General features: G+C 42.7%; 1 protein-coding gene across 3 annotated transcripts in view; it reads right to left on the reverse strand.

Annotated features, from left to right (window-relative positions):
* Window positions 1-26652, reverse strand: part of LOC111077611 (ecdysone receptor) — a 70362-nt gene that overhangs the window by 17260 nt on the left and 26450 nt on the right. The window contains exons 1-2 of one of the 3 annotated variants that reach the window (XM_022371957.2): window positions 24149-24980; window positions 13913-15109 (exon numbers count right to left, since the gene is read on the reverse strand). The exons of 1 other annotated variant lie outside the window; for it this stretch is intronic. In XM_022371957.2, the coding sequence (XP_022227649.2) occupies window positions 13913-14741 (829 nt within the window). In that variant the 5' untranslated portion in view covers window positions 14742-15109; window positions 24149-24980. Of the gene's footprint in view, window positions 1-13912; window positions 15110-24148; window positions 24981-26652 lie in introns of those variants that run through there. One more of the 3 variants, XM_041592078.1, reaches the window with a different exon arrangement.

The following is a 26652-nucleotide window of genomic DNA, read 5'->3' on the forward strand; positions in this document are numbered from 1 at the left end:
CAGCAATTGGAATCTAATTTAAAATTAGTGCTTAAAGGATTGAAATAAATTTAGTCAAGCGACGGCTGCTGCTGCTGCCGCTGGCGCTGGCGAGGGCCGTCTCATTGGAAATGCGTCTTTTGGGTCTGGTTCCGGTTGATCCCCGATCCCTGATCCCTGATCCGATCCTCGTCGCTGGCAGGTGGCTTGATCTTGATCGGAACGAGGAACGGGGGGACTCTTGATGCGGCACTCTGTTGCGACAGTCGCGATGTCTGCAGACGGTGTTCGCGTTAACAAGTCATGCCAAAAGACAGACTAGAGTGCCTATATAACTCTGGCCATCGTTGAAGTGCTCTCTTAGATTCTACATCTAAATTGCATAAGGAAATGAGCAGGCAACAAGGCTAAGTAAGTGTTCTTTCTGCTATTAATGGTAGATCGACATTAGTTCTTAATGATTCTCATTCCTTTTGCAACTGAATTAATCAAATTTATTCGTGTTTTTTTTTCGCTTTCTTCTTGTTCATTTTGCCAACCCACAGAAGTTAATGTTTTTTTGATTACTGAAATGATACTCTGATACTTTTCTAACGGATTGTCCAACGCTGGCTCTTTGTGCTGCCAAAGCGATGTCGATTGTTTTTTGACATGCCCTTAAATGGAGTAGAAATATATGTTTGTATTTATAGGTTTGTATCTATATATGTACATATGTGAAGTAAGTACCGTTAGCTGCCCCCACAAAATTATTGCAGGTGGCAGGTGACGGTGCCGCCCCGTCTTAACCGGATGATGATTCATTTTCATTTCTATGAATTTGATTTATTTTTTGGCCACCACACATAATTTAATTTACAGTTTGAAAATGTAGAATAATAATTGTTAATTTTAAAGTTTTTTTTAAATGTTTTTCGATGAGATAAAACATGCTTAAAAGAATCGATCACAAAAAGATTGAACCATTCGAAATAAGTGCAAAATATTCGCTGAATAACAATGGATTTTTATACCCAGAAAGTCACACAAAAGTCTGTGAGTTTTCCTGTTCAATCTTAATTCGAATCTAAAATCCCTCCACCATTTCACTTTAAAGTTTCATTTGAAACCAAGTTACCCCTCGCCCAAAAACAAAAGACTTAGGCAACAAACGTTTTGGCAGCCAAAGAAGATGGAAAAACATACTTAAATTTCAGCAGCCATTAGAAAAAAAGTACCTCACCCCCCACAACACCAAACCAAAGCATTAAAAAAGAGAATGGCCGGCCAACAAAAATTGTTAGAAAATTTAATAAATCACTTTTGATTGCGGCATTGTTATTTTAATAGAAAAAAACCACACACACAGGCGACACACACACGTTTGCAGAAAATGGGAAATAATAATTTTGTTTAGACAAAGGCTCCAAAAAAAAAAGAGCAAAAACCGAAAAAGAGAACAAAAGCCGGGCTCACACATGGCTTAAAATCAACAACAACAAAATGAGAGGGAAAAAGAGAGGAACCGAACGAAGGGGAGCAACCATTCTAAAGCAAACAGAAATTGTAATTTCGCTTTGACATTGAATGGGGAACGGGGAAGCGGGGCAATGGGAACGATAGTCATAATCAACATCATAATCATTTCGACCACGTAATTACAAAAGAAAATAGCCACAAAAATGGTTGGCAACTCAGGCGGGGGACAACACTCAGCGGGGAATATAGCCAAAAAGAGAACCAGAAATATAATAATGAAAACAACATTTATTCTCGTAGAAATCGCGTGTGCGCTGACGCAGCAGAAATGGAAACCGAAAATAGGTAGGAACGGATTCTACGATTCTATGGCCACCTCTCGGGGGAACCCCTGCAACCCTCCACCCTCCACCCACCAAAAACAAAACCCACCAATCCATTCTATAGTAAAATTTTTCGAATAGTAAAGATTGAAAGAAAGAAAGGAGCACGCACATGGTTTGTATTATTATTATTATTATTACCCTACAAAAATAGGAGTATAACGATTTTCATTGGATGTTTGTTTGATTCCTATTCCTATGCCCACCCCTTATTATTTCTGTAGTCACCGATCTTTGAGGGTATTCCAAAGCTTCGACTCGACCATAATTTTCATTCATTTTCTGATTGCTGGCAACAGCACCACGGCATGGCGACGCACACACGTTTTGAGCCACAAAGTGTGAAGCGTCTTTTGTTGTTGGCTTATTACGCATCAACATTTAACCTTGAGCCCAAGGGGTCAACGACCGTTTTGGCCAGCACCAAAAACAGAAAATAGCAACAACAACAGAGCCACAGAAATTCTAACGATTTTTTCTTACCGGCCAACAACAACAACGCAACAACAAAGAATAACAAAACCAAAATAAATGGTAAACCTGATGGGAATTATAAAAAATAAACACAAGTTTTTTGCTTTAATTAGTTAAATATTTGGGCCTACGATTCAATGGAGTCATACGCTGCGTATGCGCAACAATTAAGAAGTTGCTGCAAAAATAAAAAAAGATCCTGAAAGGGCACTCTTTGGTGCAGAGTCCCTATATCTATCGAAATTTCTGCCATCTTCCCGTCTTTGCTCGCCTGACACTGACCTTACTTTGTCATGGGCTCTAATTAATCGATTGATGAACAATTTTTAACGGAACATTAGCAATGCAAAAAATACAATCGAAGAAACCAAACCCATTCAATGGCCAAATGGTTGACCTTTACCTTCCACATCGTCTCATGCGTCTCGGATTGTTATGTAATATCGGATATATGTACGATATTTATGTGTGTCCCCTCCTTATTGGAGGTAGGCCCCAGTCGCCAAGTCATCAACACGTGTCTTGATTAATGCTCGTTGTTTTTTTCGCACAACACTTTTAATGATTGTTATTTCCCCGCCACAAAAAATAAAATAAAAAGCCGCAAAAAAATGAAGGCAAAACCCCAAAAAGCAACAAAACAATGAGCGTACGAGTGGAGTACCGATCCACCATATCCCTCATTCACTTGAATTACATATATACACAATTACACACTATATATATCTTTCTTTATATATAGCATTCGCACGAGCATGTACATATATTCGTATTCATTGGATTCAAGTACGCTTTGCGTATTTTTTTCGTCATTGCGAATCGAAAATAATTGTAGGGACCGTCCCAGGCCCCAAAACCGGAGAGGGCCAGCCGACGACTCAATTTATATTCAAAACAAAAAAAAAAAACCAGAAAAAAGCGCCACGAAATATACCGAACAAATTCAAATTCACAGTAAATAAAAATATCAGCAAAATTTTGTGCATTTCAAGTACACAAAATGCCAGAAGGCTAGCCAGTACGTGTATCACGGGTTCCCTGTAAACGAAGGATTCGCATCTGGCACAAATCACACAGGATTAAACTTCTGAACAACATTTTAAGACTTTAAGACTGAGTTGTAAAATCTATGGAGAACCCTTTGCAACCTACGGGCGGGCTCCCTCTCACAGTCGAAGGACCAGGAGCAGACTTTGATGCTCTGAAACCCTTCGACAGGCATCTCATTATATGTACCTTTTAATACATATATATTTCTTCATATTTCAAAGCGAAATCCAATACAAAACTACATACACCCATTAAACATTGTTAACCTAAAAAAACCGCTAAAGTAGAAAAATCGGTGAACAATTAGCCCAATTATTCGCATAATTTTGTTTCGCTCATTACTTTTCTGTGCTAAAAATTTGTGTTTGTTCAATTTAAACAATAAATTCGTGCCGTTTGTCAGGCAGGGGCTAACCTTGTAACATTTTTATATTTTTTTTACGAGTATTTTCATCCATTTTTTTTTGTTTCTAAACAAATAACCAGCAGACAAGTGCGTGCTTATTTAACATTTCATTTTTTTTTTTTTTTTTTTATTTGCGGCTTAACGTTTATTTGTTTAGCCGGATTTTTTTTTCCATTTTTTTTTTTGGCTGTGCAAAAAACCTTCATGAAACAAAAAAAGTGAGAGAAACAGCAGCAGCAACACCCACCACAGCAAGAGCGATCGAGTTGATTGAATCAAAGAAATTTTTGTAAGTCTCAGGCTCGGCGTCTAGCCTTCAGATCGAAGCGCAAAGCTGGCCTGCGGTTAGAGCTGACACAGTTTCGGATACTCGCATACTTTTACTTGTATGTTTTCATATTTTATATAATTATGTTGATAAACTCACTCGTGTGGCGAAACAATTAAGAAATTACTGAGTAATTGCATTCGCCCGCCTTCGCCTTCGCCTGCTCCTCCCACACGCCACACACGACTTTCTTTTTCCTTTGGACAGACACGAGATGGAGTTGTCTAAGGAGGCGGTGGGCGATAGAGTTTTTTTTTGGGTGGGTAGATCTCTCCTTAACACAGTTTCAAGCATTCATTTCAATTAGAGCTGTCCCAAATATGTTGATTGAGTCATAGAAATTATACAAATGGTATGAAAAATATCTTAAAATTTCGCTTAAATTCCTGCCCATTGCCATTCAGAAAATAGCTTTCTAAATTATAAATTTTCAAGCAATTTAATGAAATTGAAACCCAATTGAAGAATTTCCCAGAGCTTTCATCTCATGGAAGTCATTTCCTGTTCGTGCACAAGGAATTTCGTTTTCGTTTGTCGCGCGTGTGTGCATTCGTCCACTTGCCATGGGGCGATCTACGTTTCAGGTTCCGCTCTACGACTACGAGTATTCCCTATGTACATATATTTACGAGCTGCTCTCTACCACTGAGTTGCGTGGCCTTATCTTATCACACACACGCAGAAAACACACGGAGCAGAAGCGGAGCGACAGAGCATTGTTTATATTAAGAACAAGAAGAAAAAAAACAAAAAAAAAAAGGAACAGGCAGAGTGTTATTATAGCAAAATAAATAGCACAAATGTGCATTATCAGCTAAAGACTGATATCTACAATGTACGCACACACACCCATTCCCCTGCCCCCACGATCCACACCCGATCCACACATCCCCACGCATACATGGGGAGTAACCTCAATTCGAACCCACGATTGTGGGGCACTGTGTTATCATCATCGAATGCGGAGGCGCCGAAAAAAAACACACACACACAAACGAAAACTGAAGCGAAAGTTGACAGTCACTATTCGCTCTCTTTCTCTATGATTTTGGGCCCAATATTAATTCCTGCCTCTCTTTTGGGCCTGTGATTAGGGTGGCCCAACACAAACAATTGAAGCACTTGCCCGCCCCCTGGTGAGCCCTGGGGCGAGCTGTACTAAGGTTATTGATTTGCCACACGCAAAGAACGCATCAACCCCAATTAGGAAAAGCTGACCAGCACACCAGAGGGCTTACGCTTAAAACTAGTGCACCCTGTACGAGTAGTAGTACCCTACGAAAGGGTTGAATGAACTGCAACTTAAACTGAACTAAAAGCCACATTTAATTCGCTCGTTTCATTCGTTTATGACTGCGCGACTAATTAAAATAATTATCTAGGAAACTTCCGCACTTTTGCGGTTGCATTTTTAGTACAAACTCCAACTCCAACTCTCCGACTATGGCTATGACTTTGACTTCGACCCTGAACTTGAACCTAAACCCCACAGCCAGCCCAAGCTGTGAGTCAAATAATTAGCCAATCGTTAAAAAGTGAACACAAAACCACCTCCGTCGTCTACGTCTGCCAGTTCATGAACTCTTTGGTCAAGTGTGAAGGCTAACGCAAAGCGACGACGGCACCACACAAAAGAAAATAAACACGTTTTAGTTTGGCATAGGAAATGCCTGGCTTTTCATAGGCCAACCATCATATCATATCACAGTAGTTGCGGGGATAGTCAGTCATTCGTCCGTTGTGTCTCATTTACATACGAATATAAACATTTTTATTTTTTTTCAGCCCTGTAAGCGCTGCGGTGCGTTGTGCGAATGCGGAAACGGGTTTAGTACACTGAACTAAATGGCTTGACTACGTGCTGAAGGTTGAACCTATGATGGAGCTAGTTGCAAGTTGATTGATTTTTACTTGAACAAAGTACATTTAGATTCTAAGAATTACTGAATTGTGGAGCTTCCGATCTAGCTGATCAGAGATGAATCTGCATAAGCCAGTGAATATTCCTCATCTGCTTTTGTTTATATTATTTTTAAGTGATAAGTCACAGAAGAGAGTGTAGAGAGAGAGAGAGAGAGTGAGAGGAGAACCATCTATACAGAAGAGAGTTCCAGACACTCTCTTTGAGACAATCGCTCTCCCCCTGCACGTAGGCCCTACGCACGTTTTTGGTTTAGGGAAAAGCAGCGTAGAAGAACCCCCTACACCATCACACACCCCCACCACACACATAATGGAATATTTCCGATTACAAAATATGTGTGTGTGTGTGTGTGTGTGGGTGTAGGTGTAGGTGTGTGCGTGGCCATTCCGAATGGATTCTAGTTTGAGCTAAATCACCTTTAGCCCATTACGAAAGAGTGAAAGATGACGGGGGCTAACGCAACAGTCGTCGTCGTCGTTGTCCGCCCTCTCTCTTTCTCTGGTGCTCCTCTCTCACCTGCCATCCCTGTCACACGCACGCTTCTGGGTTAGAGTGGCGGTGGAATGGGAGGGGGGATGTGGAAAATGCGTGTGCGTCCAAATTTGGGTTACAATTCGTGTGGTGTGCGGTGCTGCCCTACTTTCTGAGATACAGTACTAGGGATTGGTGTAGTGCTGTTGTTGTAGTTGTTGTTGTTGTAGTTGTGGGCTTGTGAATGATTAGATTTTCGTTTGTTTGGGTTCTCGCATTTATGGCAGGCTGCCACAAGATGCGCCCACAGCGATAACATCCGATAACCGACACCCCCCGATAGGTGCCGTCACGCAGTCCGGAACTCTGGCCTGGCCACCCACCCCTCTCGCATTCTTTCAATTTCTTGATCGGCAGAAATTTCGGGCCTCTGGGGCTGTGTCTTTTGTGTAGCACGTGTGTGTGTGTGTGTGTGTGTGTGTGTGTGTGGCAGTCATTTGGGTTAATTGACAGATTCGGGTCAATGTTTAGTTTGCATTTCTATTCAATGGACAAATAATGCCTGGGAGGTGGTCGGTAGAGTGGAATTTATGAGCAAATACAAGCGATAAACTAAATGTAACTACAAGCTCCGCTTCTGCCATTTCTCTATCTTCCAATCAAATCTGGTTATGCCAAAACCCACACTCCATAGGAAATCGAATACTCCAGGAACGCAACTGAAGAAGAAGCATATCCATTTTGAGGTCACTTACGAGTATGGTATGTACTCGTAATACGATACACACCCCAAAAGACTTCGGATTCGACTTCTCTCTAATTGATTCGAGTCTTTAATTGAAACTACAAATTTGGACCAATTGACTCTTGAGACAGAAATGTAGAAATGATGATGGCAATGCCTGATGGTGGAAAAGTTTTTCCAGCTTTCCACAAGGTGTTTTATCTGCTTGCATCTGAGAGCCTGGAGCGTGGGCGCCTCACGCTGTGTGTGCGAGTGAGTGTGGGGCACAATTTATGGCTAATGATGATGGCTGTTGTTGTTGCTGGGGGGGCTGGTGCTGTTGCTGTTGCTGGTGCTGGTGCCGTCTGACCTACTTTCGGGCACGCACTATCTAACATTCACACTTTCGACCCCCCCACCCCTCCCTCTCTCTTGTGGGGGCTTACCCGTTGACGCTCATGGAGCGTAATCGCAAAAGCTTTGATAAGTTTTGTTCTTTGCATTTCGATGTACACATACCTGAAGCGAAACAGAATTAAAAAAATAGTAATTAATCAAAGGTTTTCTTGAATGAATTAAATACAGGAAGAATATTATGTAAATACTAGATAGTAATGGATATTTTCAGCCCACTTGAAACACTGTACAAAGCTCATCCAAATGGCCATAATAAAATTCTGCCATACAAAATTGCATTTCCCGCTTTATGGTTTGCCACTTTGAGCAATTCTCGCGATCTGTAAGAGTGTCTCTGTTCATGGTAGCAGTAGGAACCAACCATCTGGAAGCAATAACTTGACTCATTTTCACCCCATCACGCATTGGACCCAACTATATAAATATGGAAATTCAGCTCATATTTTTGCACAAATTATGGTCATCAAATGAATATAACGAGCTCATCCTCCTCATCCACAGGTGGGGATCTCAATTTTGGTTTATTTTTTGCTTTGATGATTTATCATATTCTCAAATTAATTGGCAAAAAAAAAAAATAATTGCAAATTATAAAGATTTGAATATTTTATGGCAGATATTTATACATATATATTGTTCATGCAGTTAATTGAGCGTTCGATTGGTGTCAATGTCAGAGAATTTAATTAGAATTAAAACAGAAAATTGTTGCAAAATATACGAGTATATTGGTATATCAATTCAAAATCATTGGAAAGTACACACATACATATGTATGTATGTATATCGTGATTGGATCAGCTACCGCTCTATAATCAGCCGAAGCACCTTCCCCATTCACTTCAATCACAATCACAAATTGATGGAAATGATCGTCGAGTTGGTGGCGGGGATATATCTAGATATTTTGCATTTGGGGATCAATCAAGACAGTAGCCATGATCCAAAAGGCCTTTCCCCACTTTTCTCTCTCTCTCTCAATTTTCCCCCATTTTCCCAGCTGTGTGTTTCAAGTTCAACAATTGGCAGACAATGGGAAATTTATGTAAAATCAGCAAGATGCTGCTGAAGGAAAAATTGCCAGCAATCAGCGGTGCATAAATCAAAAAATTGTATTCAATCTCTTGTCCCCCCACCCACCCCTTGCGCTGCAGTTGAACATCAGCGAACAGCATGCCACGAAAAAGGGGGGCAAAGAAAAAGTGGAAAATCATGCTTCAGCAGCAGCCAACAACAACTTTCACCCGGCCGAAAAGAGCGACAGAGAGAGCGAGAGAGAGAGAGGAAAGAGAGACCGCAAGACGAAAGAAAGTGAGACAACTTTATTGCTTTTATAGAAGCTTCGGGCTTCGGGCTTCGCGAAGTGAAGTGAAGAAGAAAGTCAAGAAGCAGAATACCGAACGAATGGTGGTGTCTGGCGGCGGAAACTCGTTTTGTCCGAACCGAAGAAAGTTGTCGGAGTCAGTCGCAGAGTCGCAGTCAAGAATGCTGCACTAATTGGTAGCCAAAGCCAAAGTGGGAGAGAACATCATAGAAAGAGAGTCAGCGAGAGAGAGAGAAAGGGAGATGAAATGGCATTGTAAGTGTGTTAGTTGGTCTGCGGAGATCCCCAACAAGACCTTGGTTTTGGAAGCTTATCTAACAGAAAGTACTCTCCCCCCAGAGAAAGAGATAGATAGAAAGAGAAATAGAGAGAAAAATTTGAGTGGCATGGATTTTCTACAGAGATCATTTACGAGATTTTAAAGTCTTTCTCTTAGGAACTTCTTACACATTTTTAGTTATAAGAACTTATCCAAAATTCGTTCTCTATTTTTGTTTTCTGTTTACTGAATGCTTTGTTTTTTTTTTTGACTACTTTGCTCTTTGTCTTTTATTTCTTTTGTCTGCTGCCTTTCCTCTCTCTCCCTCTCTCTACCACTCTCTTTCTCTATGTTTCATTTCACTTTTTCTTTCTTTCTCTGCGGCTAATCAAGAATAGACACGTTCCTGTGTATTGGTGTGTGTGTGTTTTTATATACAAAATATTTCCCAATTTCTTTTTCTATTTTTTCACGCTATTTTTATTGTATTTTGGACAACATTTGTGCATACACACTACTGACATAGTTTGGGCCTTTTTTTTTTGGTTTGTTTTTTGTTAAATAATAATTATTATATTTTTAGCGCCTGGCTGCTTGCGGCACAGTGGGGCAAGACTGTTGTACATCTGTACATATCACTGAAATAACAGAAAACATATTTGGAATAGTTTTCCACAATTAAATTTCACTTTTCGATTAGCTCCCTATCGCTGTTTCGCTTTCGGGCTGCAGCTTTTGCTGTTGTAAATATTATTTTAGTATACAAATTATTTCTAGTTGCGTTGCGTTGCGTTTGCTTTAGTCGTAGTCCCAGCTACAGGCCGGCTACAGGTTGTGTCATTAACCTATAAAAACGTGTTCGCATAGAGAGTGTGAGAGAGAGAGAGAGCAAGCGTTTTATTGCACTTGAATGTCTCTGCTATCTCCGTGGCTTCTTCTCTTACTCTCTCTCTCTTTGCAAATTAATGCCAATTCTACGAAAATAGCCAAAAAGAATGCAACACACAAACACACACACAGACACACACACACAGACATCGTTACCAGGCGCTTTCTATGGCCTGTGACGTCACTAATGTGTGCGAGTGAATAACTTTCAAGATGGCCGCCAAATGCAGTTAGACGTTTTTGAAATTTGAATATGAATCAGGTTTTTGTATCTGTGAGAGAAAAACTAAGTGAAGTCATTTGGTGACGAAGTGACGAACAGATTTCAATATTAAGGGTCACATTTTAGTGTTAGTATTACCAGAATTTATTTGCATTTGAACTGTGACTTAGAAGAACTTTAATATATGATGATGAGATCGATCTGTACAGCAAATATCATAGAAATTGGTTAGCTATTACAGCGAGAATAAAGAAAACAAGTTTATATTTGCTGAAAAACAATCTCCATCTCCCCCACCCATCCATCACACCCTGCAATGGCATATCCATTAGTTATGATCTCTGGCGAGGGTTAACATCCATAACTCTGATATCTTAATCGTTTTCCATCCATGATGACAGCTAGAATATTTTGCATAAATATAAATAAGTACGACTAAAAGTCAAAGTCAAGCAATTGTAATGCCAGCGGTGTGTGGAGGGGGGGGGCTTATCAATGTCAGGCGACGGTGGAGCTGCGGAGCTTACAACAATGTAAATAACCGTACAATGTATCACGGTGGGAGGGTGGAGCTATTCAAAGAGGGCAGAGGAGGAGCTTCACAAAAACTCGTGCGGAGGGGGGGAGAGAGAGACTGGCAGTGTGAGTGGGGGGAGAGTGCGATCATGAGCAATGCGGGCGTCAACAGACCGCCCCGCCACTGCTCAGCCCTGTCTCGCCCTTCTGCGCTCTACGAACCCCAACCCAATGAGCGGGAGAGCGCAATTACGTTTTGCGCTCATTAAGTTTGGGTGCTCGGGTTCGGGTTCTTGGCGCTTCGCTTGCACACGAAGTGCCAGCAATGGCTCTCTGCTGCGCTGCGCTTGCTGTTCGGCTGTTCGCGGCTGATCGCGATTGTCGATAGCTGACAGCAGCCAGCAGCAGCAGCAGCAGCAGCAGCGACAACTGTGAAATGGCGGCACAAAATCATTGACCTCAATTTTTTCGTCATGCGAATACACACACACACACCACACACACACATAGGTATAAGGTGGGTAATTGCATGTGTGTGTGTGGCAGAGTGCAAGTCGTCGTCAGAGAGACAAGCGAAAAACTTGTCAACTGGCGTTATCGTTCTGGTTTTATCGTTCACACAAATACTACGAGTACTTACTACCCCGCCCCGCGTACATTTTGCTTAAATTGTTTGCCATTGTATGTATGTACATATAACTCTGCCGCTCCACCTTTATTTGTTGTTGCTTGTTGCTGTCCTTGAGCTTTAGGATCGGCTTGAGGTGTTCGTACATACAGCCAGCAGATATACTCGCATACACAAAAACAAATTATGTCATAGAAAAATATCGAGCAACCCCCTAGAAAGTTGGACAAAAGAAATGCAAATAAGCTTCGCATCGCAGTCAAACCAAACCAAACAACCCGGTATGTCCAGAAACGAAACGAAATAGTAGAACAAAAAAAAAACAGTTGTTCAAAGAGCACACACACACACACACACACACACACATGATGTTGTTGTTGCTGCCTCGCATTGCAGTTAACCAGCAGCCACAGCAACCGCCATCTCTTTCAGGGGCTAAGGTCGTGTACTTGAGCTTGTCATACTTTTCGCACAGGCACGTAGCACGTAGGCGGGAGAGAGAGAGAGAGAGAGAGAGAGAGAGAGAGAGACCGCTGCTGCACATGCATATGTATGTGCACATCGACTGCTAAAGTTCAGTTTGTCCTTGCGGTACATGCTTGTTGCTGCCTTGCCGCAGCTTGGCCTGGATCGAAGGCGAAAAGGCATGCCCTAGTTTGAGCTGTGTGACCTAATTTAAGTCATTTGGAGCGAACAAGTTCGAAAGCTCAAAGTAAAAGTAGCTTAGAAGCTGCACAAAGTATAAATATTTCATTGAATTTCGTGAATTTATGAAAATTATTAATTAGTTATTAGTAATCATAGTTTCAGTACATCAAGCGGCAAAATAAAGCAACTATAAATATAGATTAAAACTACATAATGTGGGTCTTCGCCAGAGCGACAGATAATGGTAACAACCATTACAAGTTTGATCCTTCCATCACCCAAATCTCCCCAGCCCTAGACAGAGCCTTAACCGCAGCGCCCAGTCGAAATGCAGCTCTATTGGTGCTCTCTGTCTCTCTGTTGTTTCCTACGCTGATGACCCTGCCCCGGGGCCGACACTTGGAAACTGTGTCACAGTCGCAGAGGCAGGCGCTGGCCTGCATCGATTTCTGATTGTGCTGTGTCCTTGAACTCCCACGCATCCGCACAATTTGGGTCGAAATGCAAATGAAATCCCCCTGACCACACCAACCCTCCTCAGCAATCTCAGTGTCCCGAGAGGAGCCTGACCCGACCCGATCCGACCCGACCTGACCTGGTTTACCCGGTCACTGCATTTGGCACGAGGTCAATTCCACAGCAGCCGAAGCGAAGGCTGCCACGAAACGGAGACCGAGACCCAGACCGGGTGACGTCACGGCGACCGCTGCACAATTGCAGCCAATTGCTACCGAAGGAGGAAGGGGGCGAAAAACAACGAGGCGGCATAAAGAAGAAGCGCAAGATGGAAAAGATGGAGAAGAATTCCTTGCGACTCGGTTAGCTCACTCGCTTGCCACGTTTCGCTGCGGGGAGGCCCTAAATATAGAACAACTTGAGGTAGGTTCAAAATCGAGCTGCAGTCCCGCTTCAGCTCCCGGGAGCAGCAACAGCCACTAAAACCGCCCTTATACTCCCTCCCTCCCCTAGCTCCCCTCCCTCCCCATAGCACATGGCTCTGTCTCTGCTGTCTGTGTGTGTGTTTATTGGTTCTGTGTTTGTGTGTGTGTGTGTGTGTGTGTGTGTGCTGTGTACCATGACGCTGCTGATAAACTGAACAACAATGCACATGCACATGCCTCCTCTCTGTTTGAGTGTATGCATCTGTGTGTCGATTGCCCTGCACTCCACCACCCTTCTTCCCCAACAACTGACTTTGAAGACTTCTCCCCCCCATTCATCCTCTGCCACTCATCAACAAAGAGAAACAAAAACAGAAAGAGAGAAAGAAGGAGAGAGAGAGAGCGTGCTAGGGTGGGGGATAGAGATGAGGAATCACAAGAAATACCATAAAAAAATGCCTCATAAAATGCTCTTTCGTGTAATAAAATATAATTAGTGCAATGTACTGCCACAGATGGGCGTGGTCGGGGGAAAACAAAACAAAAACGAAACAGGGAGATTGAAAAGGAAAAGAAAAAGAAAAACCCTGACAACAATTTGTGGAATTTGCCTGCACAGTTCAAACCAAAAAATTTGATTCAATTTACGAACGGGGGAAAATTCCCAAAAAATAACATTTGATTTTGGCAGAAAAGCTTCCAAAAATATTTCATTAATCAACGAGTAAGCCAACAATAATTCAGGGACAATTTCGGGAATTGTAGTTCCAACACTCCAACTAGAATTTCTCTTTGGAAATTCAAATATTTTGTTGGCATTTGAAAGTTCCATTTCTTTATTCATTCCATTCAAATCGTGTATTGTCGGTATATTTTTCTATCCCTAAAGGGCACTGTTACGCATGTATATAAGAACCCTATGGAGACTCACCTGATGAAATGGAATTTGCTGAATCACTGCGCGGTGTGTGCTGCATGGCCATACCCATGCCACCGACACCGACACCGACACCTGCTCCGCCTCCTACTCCTACTCCAACGATGCCGCCGCCACCGATGTTGCCGCCTCCGAGGAGGCCATTCGAATTGCCATTTGTGTGCAGATGCGAATTGAGGCCCATGCCATTGACGCCTCCGCCTCCGCCACCCAGTCCGTTCTGTTGCAAGTGCAGCGGGGTCGTGGTCGAGGGCGTTGTGGAATTGATGAGACCGTGTCCATTCTGCATCTGCTGCTGCTGCTGCTGTTGTTGCTGCTGTTGCTGCTGCTGCTGCTGCATTCCGTTGAGCAGCCCTCCGCCATTGACCAGGCCGAGTCCGTTGGCCAGGGCGCCCAGATTGGTGGCACCCGGAACGTAGTGGCCATTCCCATTGGAGCCATTGCTGGAGCCATTGTTGATGGGGATGATGGTGGTCTGGGCGGGCAGGGTGCTGGAGCAGCCGTGCATCGCCAGGGCGATGACGCTCTGCTGTTGTTGTTGTTGTTGTTGTTGTTGCTGTTGCTGCTGCTGCTGCTGTTGTTGCAGCTGCTGGGCGACACCAACACCGACACCGACACCGCTGCCGTTACTGTTGCCGTAGGGGCCGGTATCGTTGCCGCATAGCCAGAGATCCTGGTCGCAGTAGTCGTGCGAATCCAGGGATGAGGGGGACATGTTGACGCCGGGCAGCACGAGGCCGTTGGAGGAGGAGGTCACCTCCGAGGAAGACTCCTCCGGCACGCGCAGGAAGCCCCCGTTGTTCGACCAGCGTCGTTTCATCATCGTTTGGTAGCCGACGGTCGCCGTTTTGTGGCCGTTATCCTTGCACGCTCTCGCTGGCTGGGGACAAGCGACTTGTCCCTGGCAAATGGTCCAAAAGAAAGGAGAGAAAGGCTTGGCCTTCTTCTTCTTCTGCAGCTCCTTTCAGGCAGGAGTGTTCCCAGTTCGAGTTCTCCTTCTACCCGCTGCTGTTTTGGTGGTGTGCGACTGCCCGACTCAGTGGGGTTTGGAGTTTCAGGCTTTCTTCGCTCCTTTTTGCTCTTGCTGTACTTTTGGGTAGTTTTTTTCTATTATTTTTTGCGCACCTGCTTGCGCTCAAAATACATCTTCGCGGGCCTTCCTCCTCATTTAATACTCTGAACAATCGAAAGCTGCAATAGAGAGGCGGGGGGGTAAAGAGAGAGGCCCGAAATGAGTCTACGGAAATGTTCCTTCAATCTGAATCTGAATCGGAACCCGAACCCGTTTTCGTTTTCGTTTTCTTTCACAACATTTTATGGTCACACTGAAAGAGTACTAGAGACTAGATAGGCAGTGGTAGGATAGGTTCAACGCCCCTGAGCGCGCGTGGGGGGTGGGGGGGGGCAAGAAGAGCTCATGAAATTTTCATTTCATTTAATTGCAAATTTTTTCGCTTTACCTTGAACACAGTTCAGCTAAGCCGCCAAAGCAAGCCCCCAAGCAGCAGAACCGAACCAAAACCTATACGAAAAGGAATACATAATTCTTGAATAGATCAACCATCAACACCGTCGCTCGACACATGTTCCGCTTCGTATCTCAGTGCGGAAATCTCGGAAACCCCCTCGTTTCCCGGTAACCACTCTACCAGAGATTGCAAACTTCTGATAGACCACAACACACAGAGCATCTCTCCATTTCTGTGCTCTGCTCTGCTCTTCTCTTCTCTTCTGCTGTCTTCTCTTGACCAGCGCGAATTTATGGTCATATGCATATGAGTATTATATTTAACTTTTTCGCAACAATTAATCTACTGGGGGGAATTTATGGGTCTTTGCAACACCCGCGACCCGCAGTCGAGTTAAATGTCACCAAAATTGATGGTCTGCCTGCCTGGTTTTGTGTGTTCTTAAATTTCCATGAAATCTGGATGTGGTTTCTGTGTTTGGATTCCTATCATTCACCAGAGGCAGTTGGAGTGGCAGAGGGTGAACATTTTCGACTTCCTCTTGAATGGAAAAACCAATCCATTTTATTTCCCTATTTACACGCGTTCTTCGTATCGCGTTGTAAGTGTAACTCTCTGTTTGTACACTTGTCTCTCTCTCTCTCTCTCTCACTTGTCTAAATGCCTTGACAATCATTTCTGTTTGCCTATTGCTCTATCCGCAATGTCCAATTTTGTGTGTTTTTTGTAGCACAAACATAGTGGACAAGTGAGGGACAAACGCAAACAGAGAGGATAGAGTTTTTTTTTTGGGAATTGGGGGGGGATCCATTTTAAGCCCCCTAGTGGAAAGTTCTTTGGTAGAGTATTTGGCGGCTTAGCTAGTTAATGAGGGCAGTTAATCAACCCCCATCATTGGCATTAGTTACTCTGACTATTTATTGTTTGTTGTTCAATCACCCCCAGCAATGTCACCATCACCCACCAATCGATTGGCAACCCAATGCCCCTGGCGATGCCATTCCCACATTTTGCTCATTTGGAAAGCAGCTAATTGAAAGACATTTAATTAGGGGAAAGTTAATCGAAGAGCATAATGTGGCGCATAAATATTTAATGCATCAGAGATATGCACATCGTAAACTGCAATGACAATTGCTCGGCGATTAGTCATGGTCTAGGTCAGTGGAGGAGATCGTTGGAGGTACGAGACTCTGTCTCTGTCTCTGCCCCTCTGTCTCTGGGTCTGAGTGTAAGACAAGAATTTCGAATTTCGTTTCGGTTTGCAATGCAGTTTCAATGATACATGTGTGTGTACCCCATACTGTACAGGTTTTGACTCATGCGAAACCTTTTACAGGTGAATCATTTGAGGGACAGACGAATCGATCGACAGTTCCAGCTCTGAGAGCAGGTTGCCCTCTCCACCCGGCTCCTTCTCCATCACCATCCCCATCTCCATCTCTTTCTGCTGCCATCCGAATATCCGAGAGAGGGAGAGGGCCCGTGGATAATAAAGCAAAAGTTTGTTAAGCGCCAAAAACTGGTTTCATTTCTTCTCGCTCTGGCTACCACACCACACAGCTTGGAGCAGAGGGAGAAGCAAAAAGCCACAGAGCGAGAGAGTGGAGCTTAGAACAAAATCGAAAAGAATCACGATCCACATGAGGAAGAAGCAGCAGAATATCAATGGCAGTGGATAGCAAAGAGTGAAGAGCGAAGAGCGGCAGGGGGGAAGCAGCAGCAGAAGAGAGACTTAGTCTAAGTTTTCAAATTCCACCCTGCGAACGGTGGGTTGCGGTGGGGGGTGTATCGTATCAAGGGAGACGGCGGCAGAACGGCCTGAGCTGAGATTTTGGCCCGCATTAAGTTAAAAAAAAAAACCTGTCGCTCTGTCGCTGTCGCTGTCACTGCCGCTGCCAACTGCTTCTGCTGCTGCTGCTGAACACAAAAACAATGCAAACAGGTTGTTCTTAAGTTTATTACGATACCCTTTGGGTAGGGTATGATTGTTCCCAGCAGCAGAGGAATTATATATACATATATTGTGGATCGAAGTAGAGAGCTGCCGTCGACTTAGGCCAGGTTCTACCCAGACCTATGACTTTTTTTATTATTGTTTATATATCTGGAGACCGTTATAATTGATTATCGCTCAATATATATTGATCAATGATTGCAGGGTATCCAAAGCTTCGGCTTAGTTAGTGTTTCTTTCTTGTTTTAGCGCTTTGTTGTCTACAAAAATATTTCTGAAAACATCAGCGACCGAAGAAAAAGAAGAGAATCAAGCCCGTATATACCTACAGATACCTACATACATATATGTATGAATTTTATATACATATGTACGTGTGTATGTATGTAAGTATAAACGACATTTAAGGCATTTTTATAGCTTTGCGTGTCGTCTTGCCTGTTGCTGCTGCTTGCTGCTGCTTGCTGCTGTTGCTGCTGCTGCTGCTGATGTTCTCTGTTGCGTTTTGCTCACTTTACTTTTATTTTATTTTGTTTTGTTGTTTTCTCTCTGGCTTGTTTTTGTTCTGTTCTGTTCTGGGCTTCTGGAAGCAAAAGCTAAAGTACAAGCCAAAAGGTATAAAAGAAAAAAAAGAGTCTGAAAGTCGCAAAGTCAAAAGGCAGAACCCGCAGACTCTGATGACTAGACCTTTCTCCTTTCCTCACCGTACCAACTCACTCTGTCTCTTGGGAGTAGAAGGGAAATGAAAGAACCAAAGAAAAACAAAACAGAAGTAAAAGAAGAATTTGTTACGCCTGAAATGAGCGCGCCCATCATTGGCTGGCGGGGGGGGTTAGCCGGAGCGAACATCTATTTATAGGCTCCGGAATACATAATGAAAATGATATACACCGGTTACAGCATGCAACAGGTAAACTTCCCATCGTGTATGTATATTTGTATGTTTGTAGGTAAATCCCATCGAAAAGTTCACGTAATATTACATGATTCCCGATAACATCTGGATTGGATCTGCGCTCAATTAACTCGAATAAACACCATGGGAATTGCTTAAAGATACGGGTGATATATGGGGTGTAAGAGTCCCCCAAAACTTTGAATGCCAGCCCAGCGATAATTAAAGTACTTTCCATATACCAAGGTGTTGCATTTCCTGGCGAACTTCTCGTTCCAAAAGCTCAATTCTAGCAACGCTCTTCGGCAACGCCTCTATTTAGTTTTTGAGGTCTAGTCATAGCTCGGAAAACATGTCCGTTTGTAAGGCGATTCTTTTGACAATTGGCTGGACACTTGCCCCATAGTTGACCCTCAAGCAGGGACTAGAGATATGTACGCGTCGTGTCCCCTGTGGAAGGGCTCCACTCACATGGAAGTATGTCAATGACTTGCACGCGACCACCGACCACCGACCACGGGAATAGTAGTAGGTAGTGGGGTCCTCCTCCTTTTATACACAATACCTAACGAGACATTCCCGAATGCAATAAACTTTATTAACTGTGCGACAACGACAACAATTGTTGTACACGCCACACACTGGGAAGGGGGAGTTGGGAGTACACGGATAGGGGGTCTTGTAGAGCGAAAACAATTAAATATCCGCTGCCGGCTTGTCCAGAAGGTTTCATAATAGGCCTACGAACACACAAACACACTTTCTGAATGAATGTTATATACATACATACACATATGTATATATATATATAGGGGAGTACAGATCCTTTTAATTTCCTGCTGTTATTTCCATGCACGTAGCAGAGAGAGAGAGCCAAGCGCCGCGCTGCGTGATTTCCATTTTCTGATGGCACCTCGCTGAGGGAAAACGGTGGGGAGAGGGTGAAACGCAACAGCCTGAAACATATGCGACACATTCCCATAAGAGTCCCCCCCACCCATTCCCCAACGAAACACACACACACTCTCATGTATATAATGCCAAAGTAAACCGAAAGATAATGGACCTGCGTGGCCCACCCAAAAAAAGACTTCAACTAATGTTCAGCACAAGAAAAATAGCAGAAAAACGCCAGGGGGATTCGAGAACAAATATATAAAGAAGCAGAACTCTTTTTTCCAATGATGGTCATCACGAGAGTATGCTATGATATGAGGGAAACTACCACTCGGAACTACTTTAAACGAGAGCAATCAAGTCAAGGCATCGCTCGGAGACCCCACATAGACAACTCTTTGCCTAATAAAGGAAAACTTCCTTCAAACCGATCGACCGCCCAATCAACAGATGACCCCATTTCTGGGGCAGTAACTTTTATTTTTGTTCAACTTTTCGTCGTTTGGTTGCTGCCAGTGAGAGATCCCCTGGATTGACGTGTGTGGCAGACACGTGCGGCAGGAAGGGGGGCAGGCCCAAGGCGCCCCGAAAAGGTAACCGCAAATAAAACTAAATATACATATAAAAGATACAGCGATACATGGTCGGTCGTGGGGTATTTATCAGGGCAAACCCCCGCCCATCTTTGCTGCTGACAACTTAACGGTGGTTTCTCTATCTCTCTCTCTCTCTCTTTCTCTCTGCATCGGTCACTCTTTTAACCCAAAACTGGTTGCGCTTTTGCTTTTCCGCGAATTTTGTTGTCGTTGTCGTTTCGACTTGATTTCGTTGTTGGTTTTCTTACTGGCTTGGGATGGGGATGTGGATGGAGGGGGGTTTGCTGATTTGGTTAAACATGAAAAATGGTGCCATTCAATTGACACACATCCGATATTTTGGGCCAAAAGACAAGAGTCGTACATATGTGTATAAACAGGTGTGGGTATATGCCACACTGCAAAAGCAACTCCAACGATTGTTGGATGGAAATCCATGTTTAGGAAGTTCCAAATGAGCATCTTCCATTAGGATAATCCACAGAGCACTCTATGAAACATCTCCCACCACATTCCAATCGTTGTTTTCCTCCCTTTCCAGCTGCTTTTCTTCCCAGGCAGATCTGTACCACAAAATCAATTAGCAATAAAAGCAAAAAAGCAAACTTTTTTAATGCCCCAACAATCCACAGTCCGGCAAAGATTTATGGCACTTTGTTTCATTCTTTGGCTTTTCCAGCACTCAACAAAAACCAAACAAAAAATACACAAAAAATATGTGACAAGGCACGCGTCTCAATTGGATGCCACACCGCCCACCGCCAACCGCCAACCGCCGACAAAAAATTAATAAAAACCCAACAAATATTTGGCAGGGGGAAGCCGAAGCCATCAGCAATTTAGAGCTGCGGGTAGTACATATATCATGCATACATAGATACTCCGAACAAGCCAAAGACAATCGCCGGCTAGCAGGCAGACAGGCAGCCTTGAGGCGCCGCACAGCTATCAATAAACAGAGGTATAAATAATAATATTAAGATACTATTCCGTACGCGAAGAAGGCAAACACACACAACGGGTTGAGGTCTCAACAAAACAAAAAAAAATGCGCTCCAATCATTTCCTTTTCCGGTTGTCTCTCTCGTCTTCGCATTCTCGTTCTTTGCCCGGCTAGCTATCGATTTGCATATATAATCGATAGACGCATTTGCATACTTCGCATCTCTAGTCGATGGACTGACCTTTTAAGATCTGTAGATAAACGTCTATCTTTTTTTGGGTAAAAATTATGAAAAGTGTGAAGACGGGTAGACACATTTCTCTTGGGCAATTTTTTATATACATTTGGCTCAGACCTTGATCTGCAGTTGGCTTATAGCCACAAAGCCACAATTAATAGCATTGCAAATGCTGTCATTTGTTTTGGTATTAATCATAAATGTTTAGCATTGATTTAGCAAAAAGAGACAAAGACGAGGTCATTACCATACATGGATGGGGCCTACTCCTCCTCCGTCTGCACCTCATCTCTTCTGTTGTTGTGCAAAAAGAAAAAGCCATTGCTGTCTTTTCACGTTGCACGGCTAATCGGAAAACAACAATAAAATTGTAACAGCTACTAGGAAAACTGTGGAAAGTCATGGAAAATCGGCATCATCATGATGATGAGAGCGTCATCGGCAATTGTCTGCGAAAGTGTCTGTCGACAGCTCAGGCTTTTTTTTTTTTTCTGCGGCATGTGAAAGTCAGAGCCAAAGAGAAAAACTAAACTGGTTCCCCAAGCATGGAGGAGCTTCGTAATGGCAAGGCACTGCTAATTACAGCGGGGGTGGGAGGGCGAGAGAGGGGGGGGTTTTCCCACCAGCAAAAACTCGAGCAGCGGACAGGAAACTCGGAGCAGAGCAGCAAACGACTGACATGATAACGCACTCAATGCAATTGCCGGACGGCGGACAAACGTTTAGAGGAGCGAACAATGGACACATCCGAAGGGGACCACCAACCAGACAGGTGGTGGAGGCTGCAAACACTCTGCAACACTCCTCATGACTCATGACCCAGTCCCCCCCCCCCACGTCTGAAGGAGTCCAGGGTGCACCCCCAACATATCGATCCGTTTGGTGCGGATGGGAGAGACGATTACATTGAACCTGAGTGAGTCTGGGCAGGTGTCTGGCAGGCAGGCAGGCAGGCAGGCTCTCACCTGTTGCCAGAACATGGAGCTTAATGGCGTTGCATGTTACACACTTTTTAAATGGTTATGGAAAGGCTATTAATTGTACCATTAGGGCGATGTTATTGCACCATTATAGCTTGTATTGGGTGTGGCTAAAAATATATGTATATATACGCCTCTCATTACCAGAAAACTTTTCCAATAAAATTATTTTAATGCCTTTTTCTACTTTTAAGCAATACCAAAATGTAATTAGAACTCATTACAAGCAAGATTTATCTGTAGTTATTAATATTCCATAGTTTTTCTAAATTAAAAAATTCTCTTAATATATCAGAAAACTTAAATTTTTGATGTGCTTTAGTTCTGTAGAAACCCTTAGATAGACGCAAAAAAAAAAAAAAACAGCCACCGAAAGAACTACATAAACAACATCCGAGTGCCATATAATAATGACGGTCTGTCTCCCCGCCATTAAGCGAGAACAGAACTGGGAATGGAATACTATGGAATACCGCCCCATGAGTGTAGTGCAGGGCAGGGCCCACAGAACATGACATGGAATGTGCTCCAAGTTGGCTCGGCTCTCTCATACATGTGTCTTTATACTCGTATTTGCATAAAATCGCATTAAAATTTGCCATTTTGCCAACTTTAATGTACCATAAAACACAAAAACACACACAAAAAAAAAACCAACAGCCACGAAGACGATGACGATGGCGATGGCTCCATAGGAAACAAGTAACTTTTTTTTGTGGTGTCCAGAAATTGTAGCAAACGAGAAATAGCAAGAATAATGTGCAAAAAAAAAATGAAAGAAAGATAGAGAACCGTAGGAAAGAAAAGCCAAGAAGAAGACGAAACTTTAACCAGGAACCCGCCCAGGAAATGGGGTGCCTCCTGCTCCTCCTCCTACTCTCCCCAGGGGCAGGGGCAGCAAATTAATTGTGGGAGAGTCTAAACTAATGTGGGGATGTAGGCCCAGAGTTGGGGCCTGTGCTGCTGTTACCTAATGCCTCATTAGCCGCCTGAAATTAGGCAACGACAAAAAATTGAAACCAAAAGGCATTAGGATTTCTTTGTTTTTTTTTGATAAATCTAATAAATGTCCTTCCATGAAAAGTGGCTTTATGTCCACAAAAAAAAATTAATAAAGAGATCTAAATTAATTAGAGCAACCAAAAATATAAAGGGGAAGAAATAAAAAACCCCAAACGGTTACACATATGTATCACAGAATTGTATAAAGTTCTCTTTTGGTATTACCCCAAATGTTTTCTAGTCCCCAGCTGCATTCAATTATTTCTTTATATATCATATTATTTACACATTGCCAATTGCATCCTTCAATTTGAATATTCTTTGATATTTCAGTCCATGTTTGCACAATTCAAACTGTAAATGGCTTAAATTTCAATCGAAATCCCATCCAGAGAGGCTTAACCTATGATTTTTGTTTCCCAGAACCAATTAGAACCAGATCCCTGATTGCAATGGTTCTCAGTCCAGCCACTCCAATCCATTCACTTGACAAGCAAATTGTTAACACCACTTTGAACATCATCAACAGCAGTAAATTTGCGTAAATCAGAGAGAAGTAAATCGAATTCCAAAAGGGAAATTCAATGCCCACTTGAATTTATGAATGTATCCACACACACAGTAACATTTTTTCCAAGTATATTTTCAGCATTCCAATTACACAGTCAAGTGATTCCTGCCCATTCCATAGAACATTTTTATATTGATGTTTACGCAGAAAAATTTACAATTTTCGGTCGGTGTTCGGCCTTTAATTGGCCTTCTGTCAGTTGTCATGACAATAATTAATGTATTACCAATCGAATATACAGGAACATGTGTATCTTCCTCTCTCACTCTCTCTATCTCTTTGTCTGAGACATCCATAATGGTGTTGTATCTATGTATCTATGCTGTGTACTGTGTGTATCTTGGCATTGAAAACTGCCGCACATGTTAATGTTTGTTTTCTGCACCGAAAAGGGAAATGGTAAATGGAAAATGGGAAAATCTTTGCCCCCAGCGAGCTGACAAGTGAGTCAAGACAAGTCACAAAAACACATTAGGTTTCTCGAAAGAAAACAAAAAGATATATGTGACTTTTCCTTTTCCTCTTAACCAAAATTAGAGAACTTGTTGCGTTTTAAAGGGACTTTTATTCTTTCTTTCAGTGAACCACAAAATGTTGTTGTTGTTGTTATTGTTGCTAAAGAAAACGAGTTGGTTCTTAAGACATGATCTAGATAGGTTCCCCATTTTGCGTGTCCACTCACCATATGCATCTATATAGTGCGCCAATTCAGCTACTAATCCACAGATATCCATGAAAGATAATCCAATTGGTTGGTTTTTTTTTCACTGGTATTTCATATATATTTTTCAATTGGGATTATTACTCTTCTTCACTCGATTGTAACTGGGGGGGATGCTTATCCCTTGAGAATGCTGACTTGACACTCACACGCGCGGCAGTGACATCCTTGATGTCTGATTAACAGAGTTCACTTCTCTCTTCTCTTCTCTCTGCTGAGAATGTATCTCCACGATGATGATTTTTGCACTTTGCAGCCACTATACAATATCTATACAAATATGAATATATATGTATGTATATATTTTAAGAAATATACACTTTGCTCTCCTATTTTTGTGATTTGTGATTTGTGGTTTGGTTCTCAGCTACAATGCGTTTTGCACTTTCTTTCGAATTGCACTTGTTGTGGGGGGTTTTTATGGGTTATTTATGGGGGGTATTGGTATTTTAAAGGGGCATCTCTTTTAACAATTTCTCATAGATACTACATATATGCAACATTGGGTTTTTATATACTTTTTATACTTCTTATACTGTGTGGGATGATTAGGGGTTGGGGTGGGGGGAAACCTTTCTTTCTTTATATTTCTGAATTTTCTTTTTGTTTCGTATTAAATATTTTATTTTTGTTTTGTTTTGTTTTGTTTGGTTTTATGTTAATTTGAAAGCAAAACACAAACAGCGGACAAACGAGCGCACGAACGGGGACGAGCGGACGATCGAATCGAATCGAAGCGAGCGACCGTGCGGACGAGAACCGTTAACAACAAAATCCAAAAAACAACTCCACGACCGAAACGAACGGAATGCTGAACGCGACGTCGCCGCCACCAAAACAGAGCACAAAGTCGTCGGCGTCGCTCTGTCGACCGAGCCGCATGGAAATTCACCACGAAACACACCACCGCCACCACACGGCACAGAAAGAGACAGAGAGCGAGTGAGCGAGAGAGAGAGAGTAAAAGTCGAAAACGGAATCAGCGCTAAAGTTAAATGTGAAACGCAACACACACAAACACACTCACAGATACTCATGAGAGTATCTCCCTCTCAGGCTTGAATGAAAAATGCCGATGCAATCGTGAGATACTTTTTATCGTCCGCTCTCTCTCGCTGTGCATTTGTGTTTGTGTGTTTACTCTCTCCCGCTCTGGGCTCACATATGTGTGTGCGCGTGTGTGTGTTAGTGCCATCATCGCTTTCCTTTATTTGCCTCTTTTTATTGTATTTTTGTTGTTGTCTGTTTTCTATCGTTTCTTCTTCACTTTTCTGTTGTTGTTGTTGTAAACTTCTTTTTTTCGTCGGTTTCGTCGTCATCGCTGTCGCTACTTTCGGGTGCACAAGTGCAAATTCACACGTACATTCGAAATGTACGTTCGCACAGTGGGACAAAAACAATTGCAATTGGGAAAGGGGAATCAAAAGTTTCAATAGATTAGGATTTGGTAGATCGGCAGTAAATATGAGTACCAATCTTTAACAATTTCAATGATTTTGAAGGCATTTCAGACTGTATCGAAGACATCATCTTAAAAAAAAGACACAAATTATAGAACCACATTCCCGAGGTTAAAATAAAATAATTACAATATATTTCTTGCAATTCGAATGAGTAAAATGTACCCTTCTGTGGAGTATTTAAAGATCTAAATCACATACTATACATTTCTATGTAAAGAGGTTGCCGAAAACTACATTGCAAACCTTCACTCTCCATTTTAGCTAATCTCAATAATCTCGGCTGTGTTGCTCATCCCACACCACAACCTATCCATAACCCAAGTAATTCAGCCATAAACTGTTCCACCTGCCCTTAGGCTACATTTATTGTCTCAATAATTCTTCGCCATTGAAAAAAGAATGCAAGAGGGTCGGGTCCTTTGCAGACCTCACTAAATTGGAACAATTCCAATTCGATATATGTACATATATGTGGATAGGGCAAGCACACACAGAGCAAAGGAAAATGAAATTTTCCCCTTGGGCAGTGGAGAGGTACAAAAAAGAATTGAGCATCGAATGAGACATAATTGATGGAAAGGCAGCCACCAGATCAACAGAAGTCATGCAACAACAGCAACAGCAACAACAACACCAGTGGAGAGTGTATGTTTGTACAGAATGTATCTACGGGTGTACATGTTTGTTTGTTTGTTTGTCTGTATATTTGTGTAGCGATTGACCGTCGTCGTCTGTTGGGCGGCGTATAAATTGCACATTTCAAATACATTGTGGTTAAAAAGTAAATGCAAACCGAGATACAGATACACGCTCCCTCTCTCTCTCTGTCTCTCTCTATGCCCTCTCTCTTGTGTTTCCACTCTCCTCCTTCACCTGACGACTTGCTGTCTGTCTATGTGTGTGTGTGTGAAGCAAGTTCAAGTGTAGAATGCAATAGAGAGAACTGCAATCGAGAGAGAGAGACTCACTCTTTCCCCCTCTCTCACTCTCTCTCTGTCTTTC

Source organism: Drosophila obscura, unplaced genomic scaffold (assembly GCF_018151105.1).
Source record: "Drosophila obscura isolate BZ-5 IFL unplaced genomic scaffold, ASM1815110v1 contig_17, whole genome shotgun sequence".
NCBI lineage: Eukaryota > Metazoa > Arthropoda > Insecta > Diptera > Drosophilidae > Drosophila > Drosophila obscura.